The sequence below is a fragment of the Apodemus sylvaticus genome, chromosome 18 (genome assembly GCF_947179515.1).
Source record: "Apodemus sylvaticus chromosome 18, mApoSyl1.1, whole genome shotgun sequence".
Lineage (NCBI taxonomy): Eukaryota > Metazoa > Chordata > Mammalia > Rodentia > Muridae > Apodemus > Apodemus sylvaticus.
In genome coordinates this window covers 60,861,891-60,876,216 of record NC_067489.1, presented here as the reverse complement: position 1 = coordinate 60,876,216, position 14,326 = coordinate 60,861,891, and the positions used below count along the sequence as shown (strand labels likewise).

Here is a 14,326-nt window from a genome sequence, read left to right as displayed (position 1 = left end):
TTCAAACTAGGTTCAGATTCTTGTTTAAAAGTAACCTCAAAACAATATACTATTTTAGTTAGGAAGATCAGTTTCCTTTCTCATTAAGAATACCATATGATTGATGAAGTTTAACTCAGCAAGTGATTAGAAATCCACTTTTTATGGGTTTCCAACTTGCTGGTGGTAGCAGTAGTTTCCACTGTGTAATATGAGATGTTTCTAAGGATGAGAATCTATCTATAGTTTACTGAACTGCCAAATCAACCAATGAAGTAATTTTCCAAGGAATAATGAAATGTGATAGCTTTACTGGATTAAATAAATTGCATATTTACTTTATATTTATACATTAAAAACATTGGATAGCAATATTTCAAAATATTAAGTGTCATTTGATCAAAATTCCAATATCACTTCTTTAGGATAATACTTTAGGAAAAAAAAAGGATAATACCTTAGTAGTGCTATGGTACATAATTAAATTTCATTATAGAGAAAGTTACAACATTGTCCTAATAAAAGAAGGAGCTGCCAGATGTCTCAATAATTAGAAGCACCAAAATAAGCAATGATCTGGTTGTTTTATTTTATTACTTGAAATGAGAAAAGAAAATTTATCTTCTAACTTTAGATGTTTGTTTTCAATAGATGAAGTTCCCTGTTATACCTAGAAGGCTCCTGTTTCATTAAAATGGGGCATTATTTTAATCCATCTGATTCTGAATTCAATCTTCCTCTCAATGTGAGGACAGCATGACACAAAGTGAGCAATATCTTGGTAAGAAATTAGAATGCCTTCGTATACCCTGGGGGGTTGAAGTAATTCCATCATTTTCTCTCACTGTGAAGAACATTTGGTGGGTAAGAAGCAACATAAGACATCAGAGAGTCAGACTACTCCTCTGAAGATTTTCATAAGATGCTCATCTCTACCATGCTTTCTAAGATGACAAAATGGAAATTAATTCCATACTCCTTTCATAGTACTATACAAACTCTATTAAAACTTATTTTAAAGATTCTCATCATAATTCTGCTATGACTTCTTTTTTTAATTTAAAGAATAAAAGCAAAAGTTGGCATGTAACTCAAACACACAATTTATAGAGGCCTCAACATGTAATGTTACCCTGGTAACATTAAAAATAAGAATAAAGAATATTAAAGAATAAGAAACTTTGTTTCAGCTGACCATCAAGTCATTGAAAATGGTTTTAGTATTTAATTGCCTTTCGACAATTATTTTCAGTGATATGTTCAGATATATTCAAACAATATATATTTTTTGAGGTCTGCCCCCCACAGCTATAGCTATGCCTTCCAGCTATTTAATATGTTGCTGTAATATGCTTGCCAGTCATTGATGCAGAAAAATAACTTGGCTTAGAGCGAGGTCATGCTGATCATATACCCTGTTATGTTCTGTATGAAGTATGTTAATCTTAAGAAATACCACAAAGCTTAAGTAAGACCTATCAAAGTAAAGGTAAATATGAACTGTTATGTCTAAAATGGCTTGAGTCAGAGCCGACCACTGGGTGAAACTTCTGAACCTGCGTATGTGCTACCTATGGTTTTGTGGGTTTAGCTTTTGTGAACTAACAGAGAAATATGTTTGGGATCATATAATCAGCCCAGAATTCTGAGCTATGGCCCTGATTGATCAGTCTTAGGGTGCGTGTTCAATAAACCATCCCTGTCTGGCTGAGTTTGTGTGGTTTGGGGGTGACTCTTGGATCTCAACAACATTCATGAAACTATTTTGTATATGAAACTTGCAATAAAGATCTCTTAAATCTATCGATTTGCTTTATTTCTTTTTCTTAAAGATTTATTTTATTTGCATGAGTACATGGTTGCTGTCTTCAGACACATCAGAATGGCATCAGATCCCATTACAAATGGTTGTGAGCCACAATATGATTGCTGGGAATTGAACTCAGAATCTCTGTAAGAACGGTCAGTACTCTTAAACACTGAGCCATCACTCCAGCCATCTCCATTTCTTTAAAAAGCTATGATATTGCTGACATTTTGTTGATTTAAACATAACATTGTGAAATAATTATAATAGTCTAGGTCCCAAGGGTTTCCTTTCTACATGGTCTTGTAATTCTTTATGTAAAGTCTTTGATAATATTTGGTCAACTAACATCAGACTAGTATTGCCTTAATGGAAAAATCTACTATTACTATCTGTTTCAAAGTTATGTCATGAAAATAAGACATGTAACACATGTAAAACTTTCAAGAATGTTGATTGATATTGAGTGAATCCAGCAGTCATAGAAACAACCTCTCCATGCAATGACATTGCATGTTTACATCTATGAGTCTCATCATATTTTAAAGGAGCCAAACATCTTCACCTGTAAGGCTGGAGACATGGCTTTATTTCAGTTCTATTCCTGTTAGAGCCATCTCCTGCTGGTACTGAATATCATACAGTGACTGAATTAGTTATTTTTCTCTTACTGTGTCAAAGTGTGTGCCAAAAGCAACATGATGGGGAAAGGGGTACACTTTAGCTTATAGATTGATGATATAGTCCATCAAAGCCTGGGATGCAAGCCAAGAACCTTTTCCAACTCTGGTAGCAATGTCATTGTAACATTTATTCTTCTGTTGAAATTGTTGTCTCTAAGGCTTGGTGCTTCAATCTGCTAACACAGCCCCTCTCTGGTCTTGCTCCTTCACCATTCTATTTTCCTGGGCCCTGAGATTCCAATATCCTGGTATCTTCAGTGAAGCATAGTTGTTACCTCCATAGAGTGGTCACTCACAGGCTTTGTAACTCAATTTCTGACTTCAGCTCTCTAGATCATCAGTGCAGAGCCACACCACCACATAACTCTTTAAATGTATATATATGCAACAATCAACACCATGTATGTAATATATCCAAGTTCTGCTAACAGCTCAATATGTGGTCTGATTCCCTAGTCATTGGAACTTGGAAACTGGTCTTCTAAAAGACCCCATGGGTGTTTTTCAAGAAGAAAACTTGTTCATCAACATTAGCTCAAGTTCTGATCTTTAAAACAAGTCTACCTTTTCACTGGTTGGAGCCTTTAATGATTTTTTTCCTAAGTTATCTTTCCCAAGAAGTCAGTGAGAAACACTAGGTTTAGTTTTAGTGATACTGATCTCATCAGCAGGTACAACTGATTTCTCTGCACCCATCTTCTCTGCCATTTTAAACTTGTTCATGCTTTAAAATTTTCCAAATTAGATAGTATATTTTCAACATGTGTCTGTCCTCTTTCCTCATGGATGTAAAATTTTTGAGCAATTGCCATGCTGTGCCCTGGCTGTTCTGCTAGCTTGACATTGCCTCCATTGAAATTATGACATGGGTAGAATATACCATATGCTTTGACAGAATGCAATTGGAACAGTGTCTAGCTGAGACAAAGACAAGTCTGAAAGGAAAATTATAAATAATACAACAAATACTATTTTATTTATTGTTCTGTCTGTTTAGTCAATAAACCACATTTCAGCTCTTTCATAGCTGCAACACAATTTGTATTAAGATACTTAATATTAATAAGAAAATATATACATTGGAGTTATACCTAAAAGAAATGAACAGAAACGTTTATTGAAAAGGATGAAGCAGGCGGTGGGGGGAAAGGATAGAGGGTTTCCAAAGAAAATATCCAATAAAAAAGAAAGAAATAGAAAAAAGGAAAAGTATGAATTTCATTAATTTGTTATTTTGGTTCCTATATAATATTATTTATTTGCATTCACCAAACTGCAATATCAAAAGGAATTTCATGGGAATCAATAAAAGCCAACAGTATTAACAAAAACTAAAGGTAAGACAGCATCTTCCTTTTCTACATTGTGCCTTATATTATTCTTCTATATTAAACATAAAGTTGTCTATTGGATATAGAAAGTGTCCTGTTTCTCAAAAATACAGCCAGCTTCTCCCATGTTCAACTTTAAGCCTTAGACATGATTTCCTCAGATAAAAGAGCATTGAAATCTATCAACATATAAACACAGGTGTGTACAGGCATTTCTCTCTCAACTTTGGAAATGAAATGCTTTTTTGCACATGTTTTAGCTATATGTCAGTGAGGTTCCATGGGAAGATGATATTAACATAAAATTTCTTAGGGAAACCTTTATTGCTATTAAGTAAATATATAAATTATATGAAGTACATATAAATTACATCTTTCAATATTTTAAAAAATCAAAATAAAATGATTGTTTTCAAATATTATATGAATTATTATATGAATCACAACTCAAAGGTTTTGAAATTAAATTTCTATAATTTAAATCAGAGTTTCCAGAAGAGACTGGTTAAATATTATTTAATTAAAAGCAGTTACAGGACTTAAAATGAACAGAATACATTGCTAAGTATATGTTCTGACTAATTTGAGATTTTTTTTAAAAAAGAATATTTAAAAATACTGATCAAGTTCATCAAAATTAAATTTACTAGATGTTTACAATATAATTGTTAGCAAAATGAATGATAAAATTTGTTCCAAGTGTAGCTAGATTTATTGTGCTAACATCAAATAATTTCTATGATCTTTATTAAATTTAAATTATATTCTTATAATAGTTAGCCAACTATTAGCTATTTCTTAATTGACAAAATACAAAAGCATGCATTTAAATATGTGTATTTTACCTGTTTTTATTACCTAGAGAAATGTGAGTACTTGCCTTTGTGAATAAATGTTTAGTTCACCACATTAAAGAGATGTACTACAATGAAACATATGGCAATAAAACATATAAAATGTATATTCATAAAATCTACTGAAGTTGCTGATGCCTAATCCTCTATAATTATCCACCTCATATGTTTCTCTATAAAATAAAAATATACTGAAATTAAAATTTTATGTGAGTATGACTCTTCCAGAAAATTAATTATATATGAGATACATAAGACATTATTTTGCTAAAGAAATAATTTCCCTAAAATAAAATCATATATTACTTAAAAATTTACTATGAAAAATGAAAATGTAGAAGTGTTAAAAAGATTAATAAAACCTTGTTTGTCTATTATGCTTAATGTTTAAGGATTCATATACAATATATATTTAAAAAACAATGAAATGTTATCTTGCTAGAACACTTAAATTTTTCCCTCTATTAAAATGACAAAGTGTTCTTGAGATTTTTTTCTACTGTTCAAAACATATTGTAAATTAAGATTTTTAAATTTCTGTATAAAATACCTAAAAAGCCATAGAATGTTGCAGAATATATTTCTAGTCTTTGTTAATGTTCTTGTTAATTATTAAAAGAACCATAATACCTGGATTCTGCTCACCATCATATTAAATACATAAATCAAGCTAAACTCTTTGGGTTTTAAATTTCTAACTCAATGTAGTTTACCATAGTGTAACTTTTAGAAAATATCAATATTCAATGGTATGGAAGGACCTTCCATAAGTTAGACATTTTATTCGGATAGGGAATAAATGCATCTTGTTATCACTACAAAATAAATTCACACTGAAAAACAGAAAACCTTATATACTGCCCCAAATTGTATATTACACTCAAAGACACATAACAAAAACTCTCTGCTTGGTTACAAAATCAACTCAAGCAAATCAGTGGCCTTCCTATACTCAAAGGATAAGCAGGCTGAGAAAGAAATTAGGGAAATGACCCCCTTCACAATAGCCACAAACAGTATAAAGTATCTTGGGGTGACTCTTACCAAACATGCGAAAGATCTGTATGACAAGAACTTCAAGACTCTGAAGAAGGAAATGGAAGAAGACCTCAAAAAATGGGAAAACCTCCCATGCTCATGGATCGGTAGAATCAATATAGTTAAAATGGCCATTTTGCCTAAAGCACTATACAGATTCAATGCAATACCCATCCAAATCCCAACTCAATTCTTCACAGAGTTAGAAAGAGCAATTATCAAATTCATCTGGAACAACAAAAAACCCAGGATAGCTAAAACTATTCTCAGCAACAAAAGAAAATCTGGGGGAATCAGTATCCCTGACCTCAAGCAATACTACAGAGCAATAGTGTTAAAAACTGCATGGTATTGGTACAGTGACAGGCAGGAGGATCAATGGAACAGGATTGAAGATCCAGAAATGAACCCACACACCTATGGCCACTTGATCCTCGACAAAGAGGCTGAAAACATCCAATGGAAAAAAGATAGCCTTTTCAACAAATGGTGCTGGTTCAACTGGAGGTCAGCATGCAGAAGAATGCGAATTGATCCATCCTTGTCTCCTTGTACTAAGCTCAAATCCAAATGGATCAAGGACCTCCACATAAAGCCAGACACTCTGAAGCTAATAGAAAAGAAACTGGGGAAGACCCTTGAGGACATCGGTACAGGGAGAAAGTTTCTGAACAGAACACCAATAGCGTATGCTCTAAGAGCAAAAATTGACAAATGGGACCTCATAAGGTTACAGAGTTTCTGTAAGGCAAAGGACACCATCAAGAGGACAGATCGGCAACCAACAAATTGGGAAAAGATCTTCACCAATCCTACATCAGATAGAGGGCTAATATCCAATATATATAAAGAACTCAAGAAGTTAGACTCCAGAAAACCGAACAACCCTATTAAAAAATGGGGTACAGAGTTAAACAAAGAATTCTCACCTGAAGAACTTCGGATGGCAGAGAAGCATCTTAAAAAATGCTCCACTTCATTAGTCATTAGGGAAATGCAAATCAAAACAACCCTAAGATTTCATCTTACACCAGTCAGAATGGCTAAGATTAAAAATTCAGGAGACAGCAGGTGTTGGAGAGGGTGCGGAGAAAGAGGAACACTCCTCCACTGCTGGTGGGGTTGCAAATTGGTACAACCACTCTGGAAAGCAGTCTGGCGGTTCCTCCGAAAACTGGGCACCTCACTTCCAGAAGATCCTGCTATACCACTCCTGGGCATATACCCAGAGGATTCCCCACCATGTAATAAGGATACATGCTCTACTATGTTCATAGCAGCCCTATTTATAATTGCCAGATGCTGGAAAGAACCCAGGTATCCCTCAACAGAAGAGTGGATACAAAAAATGTGGTATATCTACACAATGGAGTACTATTCAGCCATTAGAAACAATGAATTCATGAAATTCTTAGGCAAATGGATGGAGCTAGAGAACATCATACTAAGTGAGGTAACCCAGACTCAAAAGGTGAATCATGGTATGCACTCACTAATAAGTGGTTATTAACCTAGAAAACTGGAATACCCAAAACATAATCCACACATCAAATGAGATACAAGAAGAAAGCAGGAGTGGTCCCTGGTTCTGGAAAGACTCAGTGAAACAGTATTTGGCAAAACCAGAACGGGGAACTGGGAAGGGGTGGGAGGGAGGACAGGGGAAGAGAAGGGGGCTTACGGGACTTTCGGGGAGTGGGGGGGGGCTAGAAAAGGGGAAATCATTTGAAATGTAAATAAATTATATCAAATAAAAAAAAAGACCAAAAAAAAAAAAAAAAAAAAAACAAAACTCTCTGCTTGTGTTGGTAAATACTGTAATTTTTTTCTGAAATTCCCAAGAAGAAAGACATACATGTTTGCACTGTAAAAAACCTATTTCTATGATGACTTTAATTTTTCACATGTATTAAATCATCTTAGAAAATAAGATTCATAAATATACAAGGTTGTAACTATGGGGAAATGCTTAATTAAAGGAAAGTAAGAAAGATATTTCAGAAAAAAAATTCTGTATTAATGTTACAGGCAACTGTGTGATATTGCTATCATCTTGACAGAAACCACATATTTATGGTTCTAAGGAGAAAAGAAATGTCCTTTGTCACCTGAGCTATAGGACTCAGATGGTTAACTTTTCCATTTTTTCTCTTCCTCTTAGAAAAAAAATATATGTTTTGATCTTGGAAATATTCAGCCATATGCCAAAATCATTTCTAAATTCATTAAATAAAAATAAGGGGGGGGAGCATCCTCTTGGAGACAAGGCAGAGGGGAGAAATGGGATGATTAACTGTAAGAGAGTGGACCAGGAAGGGACCACTCATCATCCTGGCCAGTACTTCATTATAGCTTACTGTAGTTTGACTCAAAAATTGTGACGTTAGTCTTTCACTCAATGAGTGTTATTAACAACTGGTTCAGATGCTAAATCCTGTGTTAGCCAAACACTCTATGTGAAACTGACTTTTTAATAACTTATTACCCACATCACACAGGACCAAATTAAATTTGTCATCAACATCCAGGTAAGTCTCCTTATGATCTATCTCTATGTAGTATATAATACAAAACCATTATGTATTGAGTATATCCTCCTATATAGAGAGCCTCGTAATTCCTTTTATTCCTTCTTCCTTTCTTCAATTTTAAACAGTGTCTTGTTAAGTAGCCCATGGGGACTTGAACTAACAAGGTCAAGGATAAATGCTGACAAGTGTATTACTCTGAGAGGTTTACTGGGTCTAGGTCACTGTCTCACAAATAATAGCTTTATTCAATTTTAAAGTCTTACTGCTTCTCTCGGGCCTCAGCAATGCTTTTGTCTTCTTGTTCTGGCTCCCATTCTCATGAAGGGCCTTGAACCAGTCTCGCAGTCTGTTTGCCACTTCTCTGAATTCCAGGTCACTGCAGGCTAAAGACAGAGAAATAACGTAGGTGTTTAATCACATTAAAATTGATCAGGACATCTGAGAGTTTCCTCTGGAAAGACGACACTTCCCAGTTTGCATTGTAGACTAGAAAAGTTGTTTCTGCCCCCATAAGGGGCTGCATTTCATCTTTGTCTCTAGGCATTCTTGACATTCACATACTTGGGTGAAAAAATGCCTCTTCACTGAAGAAACATGGTCCCTCCTCATGTCTGAGTGAGGTTCTCTTTCTTTCCACCTTCTATGTCTCTATAGTTATTCATCTATCATATGGTGCTGAAACACGGAAAGCATCAGGAAACCCTTGTCCCTATCAGGCAGCTCTGAGACTTTAGTATAGGAATAATGCCTTGCAGGGCCACCAGTATCTCTCAGGAAACATTTTGTTTTCACATTCTGTCTCTGACCTTTCTTGTCACCTTATTCTCTTGCCCTGACAGTCTGACCTAGGTGAGAAGTTCGGCTGTGTTCTCAGCTCTGCAACAGTTAAAAAGCCAGCTAAGTTAACCTGGGCCTTCTAAAGTGGCACCCTAGTTAGATCTGGGAGCTCACTGAAGCTTAATTCTGCAAAGTCTGCTCAGCTGAGAGCACTGGAAACTTTCACTGGATAAGAGAACACTCATTTGATTGAAATCTCTGAGGATCTTCCACGAGCCCTACAGTTCTACAGTTCCTGGAATTGTCACTTGAAATTGGAGATTCCCTTTATTAACTGATATGTTTGGTCATTTTAAGACTTAGATGATGCTCTAAATAACTGGTCAAAAATTCCAAGAGCCCTAGCCAAAAACTATGAGAACCTTTTACTGGCTTGGCAGTCTTGAGTCTGGGGCCACTGTAACTCCATGATTAAAATGGGCATTGCTGGCCCAAACTTGCAACTTTCAATTTGAATATATAACAATGTATATATTCCTCCAAAAGATGGAATAGTGCTATCCTTTGAGGTCTCCTCCCCCAATAAAACTCAGAATTCACTTATTCTTTATCAAGGCTTTGACTTACAACCATTCCCAGAGCCAGAATGCTTCTTGATTCTCTGGGCCCTGGGCCTCCAAACTTATATCTTTACAATTATTCCTGAATATTTTATTGATTATTTGGGAATTTCACATAATGTACCCTGATCACACTTATTTCCCAGTCCTCCCCGAACTTCTCTCCTCAGCCTTGTGTCTTACCCTGTCCCCTCCAAAAAATATTAAAAAGCAGAACAAAAACCAACAAACAAAATCAGACTAAATTTGTGCTGACCATATAGTCATTGAAACATGGCCAAATGCCAGGTAGCCAGCCTATTAAAGAAAAGTGAATTCTGTTGCAGGATTTTCCCTATTCAATCACATTGGGGCAGTGGGAGGCCTGTGATTAGACAGGGAAAAGGGAAGCAAAGCTAAGAGGAGGAATCAAGATGGCTTCTAACATATATCTGCATGGTGTTTTCCAGCCACAAGTAGTTCTGATTTCGAAAGGTTAGAGATATTGAGATAAAGCTTTTATCATTATCAATTGGCTCTGAAGTTATTGTTTGGCATCTTGTTAATTGTGATATCATAGATATATAAATATTAATGGTAAATTAAGGTTTAAGAGTCATGATTCTACTGGGCTACTGGCTATTGTGTTATGCAACTGCTAGGTTGGCAGTTCCATTTAGTTATTAGAATGTGGCATCACTGACTACATGGGTTTATGGCACATGAAGAACTAGCAGTGCCAGGGACAAGCTAATGAGAGCTAGAAATGTAGTCATCACGCACCGCTTGGGCTAGCTGGGGAGAGTAGCATGGCAAGAACATGCCTGCACCAGCAGGAAATTGGGAGCATAGTTGGTGGGTTCATTTTTTAATAATTCCCACAACAGGGTCCTTCCCAATGCCTAACCCTGTACAAGGTATCTGGTGACAACATGGGTCACATACTTGGCCTATGGTATTAGCATGTGCCATAGACTTAGGCAGCAGTATAGGCCAGGGACAGCAACCCAGTCCCCAGCAGTAGCCTGGACCATGGACATCATCATGGATTCAGTGGACAGCACAGACCATGGACATACTCAAAGATTTCAGTTGTCACATAGGCCATGGACATCAACTTAGTCCCCAACTGAAAAAGGACCATGGGCCCCAACATGGTCTTCAATGGTAACACAAACTATGGATATTTACATGGTCCCCAGGGAACATCATAACACACATACATCAATAATACTTGGAACAGCAGCACATATCATAGACATCTACATGGCCTTCAGTGATAACATGGATGACAATCTATATCTACACAGCCCCCAGCTATAGCAGAATCGTGGACTCTCCAACAGCATGGACCATAGATATCTGTATTCAGTGGTGCCTTCAGTAGTGAAATGAGCCATGGATACTGAAACAGAACCACAGAACCAGACATAGTCCTCTGAAGCATCACCAGCTACAGATACCATCATACCTCTGAAGGCAGTACAGGCCATGTACATCAACATGGCCTCCAGCAATAGGTCAGGCCATGAACATGGTTCAGCCTCTCTTCAGCATGTGTGCACCACTCTGTTCCTCCATGCTCATGACTGCTAAATCACAAATCCATTCAATGGATTCAATCCATCCAACAATCCATACTATGCTGGGAACACGTTGTCTTAGTCAGGGTTTCTAGTCCTGTACAAGCATCATGACCAAGAAGCAAGTTGGGGAGGAAAGCTTACACTTCCATGCTGCTGTTCATGACCAAAGGAAGTCAGGACTAGAATCCAAGCATGTCAGAGGCCATGGAGGAATGCTACATACTGGCTTGATTCCCCTGGCTTGCTCAGTTTGCTTTCCTATAGAACAGAAGACTACCAGCCCAGGGATGGTGCCACCCATAATGGGCCCTCCATCCCTTGATCACTAATTGAGAAATTACCTTACAGATCATGAAGGCATTTTCTCACTTGAAGCTCTTTTCTCCATGATAATTCCAGCTTATGTCTAGTTGACAAACAAAACCAGCCAGTTCAGTGTGTAAATTATTTGGTTCAATGTCACCAATTCAAATATCATTTGTATATGGATAATATTGAAATATTGTTTCATGCTGTTCTACTGGAGTTTTAATTTGACTAGTCTACTCCAATCCAAGTTTGTTTATAAGTTTCCTCCAAGGTCTCTGTCCTGGGTCAGGCTGGCCTCCTGACTCTGTGACAGGGAGGAGAACAACACATTAAACAGCCCAGGAAAAGACACTATGTGCTTAAAAAAGAGCGAAATGTAAACTATGTCCAAAAGGGATTACTGTTGTGTCCCTTTCTTAACTTTGCTTTAATTACCTCAAGACCTATGTTCCCCAGTTAAATATAGATGCCAGATTCTTCTGGAGGAGATGACATAGATACAGGAGAGCTCCAGGGCCACTGGCTGCATTCTTACATTGAGGCCTACAAGTAGTACAGGGGTTTTTGAAATAATGTTGCTAATGTAACAGGAGCCAAAAGTTCATTTAATTTGGTCATCTTACTTTGTGAATTATGCTTCTATAAAACCAATCTATTTTTGAAGTAACTTATGTTAAAAGAAATGCTTACTTCTGTCATTATGTGATAACCTAGAGATTTATCCATCAATAAAAGGAGAAAAAAGTTGACCTTAGACTTCTTTGTTAATTCAATTGATGTTGCATGTAAATTATTTGTAACAGATTTGACCCAAGTGATATCTTTCATCTTTCATCTGCTGGTCGACTATATCCAATAAAAAATGTAGAGATTTTTAAAAGATTCTCTTTATACTGCTAATTTTAGAAAACTTTGTAATTTGAATCCTTTTCTCTAAAAAAAATGGCAATCTTTAACTTGGCTAGTAACTTAGAAAGTTCTAGATTGTCCTCTAGGGAAGTACCTGTTGACAAGTAAACAAGACAGTCTCTGTCTCTAAGAGTTTTTTTAAATGGAAATTTTAAAGTCATTTCTTTGGGGGAAAACACTGAGAATTAAATTTTTCTTTATGCATCCTGATATTCAAAATATGTTCTTGGAATATATATTACAAGTTGATGTAAAAATGTGTAATAATTCACACTTTCAAGTACTATGTCCATTTAGGGCTACAGTCCTAATTTTTAAAATTTCACCATCTTAAGTTGTTTCTAACTAGACATTTTGTTTTACTTGAAATACTCTGTTTCTGTTCATTAAATAAAAACTGACATTGTTTGTATTTAAAATAAGTCTATAAAACTTATCATATATTGAAGCAATGAATATCACTTAGATATATTTTGGTCCGATTTATTTCTTTGATATTTTCACTATCTTATTTTGCAATGCTTCCAGTGCTTGTTCAAACTGATGTAACAAACAGATACCTAAAGTAGGCTTCTCCTTCTATAAAACTCTGGTACCTGCTTCAGCCATGTTCAATTTTATTTAATTCATATTAATCTTGATATAAATGTTTTTTACCTGTAACTTTGTTTCTTCCCAACAAATTTGTATGGTCATTACCTCCTGAGATTTTTGAAATTCATCAATTAATTAATTACCTCACTTTATATACTACTCACTACTGCACTCCTACTCACCCCTCCCACAATCCTTCCACTCATTGCTATCTCCAGTTCTTGATCTTTGCCAACAACTAAATTTAATCCTTGTCCCATGTATGGCACCTCTTCGGAAGCACTCTACCTCTTGTTCTACTCATTGACCATATGTCGGCTCAAAGCAAGTACTGTGAGATCAGCATGCCAAACCCAGAAAAGCAGTCAAGTGACCATTGAGAGGTCACTAATAGAATGAGCCATCCTTTGGACATTGTCTGGGGTACTTGTCATTAAATCAGCTGGAAGAAGCTGTCCTTGCAATCTCTCTTTCTTACTAGCTCAGATCAACTTAACACCAGCTCAACTCCTTGAAGGCTGCTGTACTACATAGTTGAAAATGTAGTTAGTCAGAGTCTAACTCTGACTGTTTCTAAGGAAGGGGTTTGTGCCCTTCCCACCAATGCTGTTTTCCCACCAACAGACCCTAACTTGTTTGAAATGGGGCCTAAAGACACACGGACCAGACAAAAATCTTTCTGCTTCCCTCCCACTCTGACTCCTACCCTTGGTCACTATTGCCTCCTGATTATCTTCATACTTACGATTTTACTCTGTCTTTGAAATGTTTCACTTACTGAGCTTCAACATATTTCCAACCTGCAACTGCTACACTTACTTGTTTCTGATACATCTACAAAGAGACCCTTGAGATGCTGTGGAGAAACTATGGCTAAAAGGCACCTTCACCCCATTCATAGCAGGCAAGACACAATTCTTTACATTAGTTCTCCATTGTCTCCTGTCTCTCTTTTTTGTTTTTGTTTTTGTTTTTGTTTTTGTTTTTATTCGATATAATTTATTTACATTTCAAATGATTTCCCCTTTTCTAGCCCCCCCACTCCCCGAAAGTCCCATAAGCCCCCTTCTCTTCCCCTGTCCTCCCTCCCACCCCTTCCCACTTCCCCGTTCTGGTTTTGCCAAATACTGTTTCACTGAGTCTTTCCAGAAACAGGGACCACTCCTGCTTTCTTCTTGTATCTCATTTGATGTGTGGATTATGTTTTGGGTATTCCAGCTTTCTAGGTTAATAACCACTTATTAGTGAGTGCATACCATGATTCACCTTTTGAGTCTGGGATACCTCACTTAGTATGATGTTCTCTAGCTCCATCCATTTGCCTAAGAA

At 36.3% G+C, this 14,326-nt stretch overlaps 1 protein-coding gene across 5 annotated transcripts in view; it reads right to left on the bottom strand.

Moving 5' to 3' along the window:
* Positions 1 to 14,326, bottom strand: part of Spock3 (SPARC (osteonectin), cwcv and kazal like domains proteoglycan 3) — a 436,085-nt gene that overhangs the window by 30,423 nt on the left and 391,336 nt on the right. For 4 of the 5 annotated variants that reach the window (XM_052162253.1, XM_052162254.1, XM_052162255.1 and 1 more), the window contains one exon: positions 8,487 to 8,606. The exons of the other annotated variant lie outside the window; for it this stretch is intronic. In XM_052162253.1, coding sequence (XP_052018213.1) covers positions 8,487 to 8,606 — 120 coding nt within the window. The remainder of the gene's footprint in view (positions 1 to 8,486; positions 8,607 to 14,326) is intronic. 5 annotated transcript variants of the gene reach the window in all.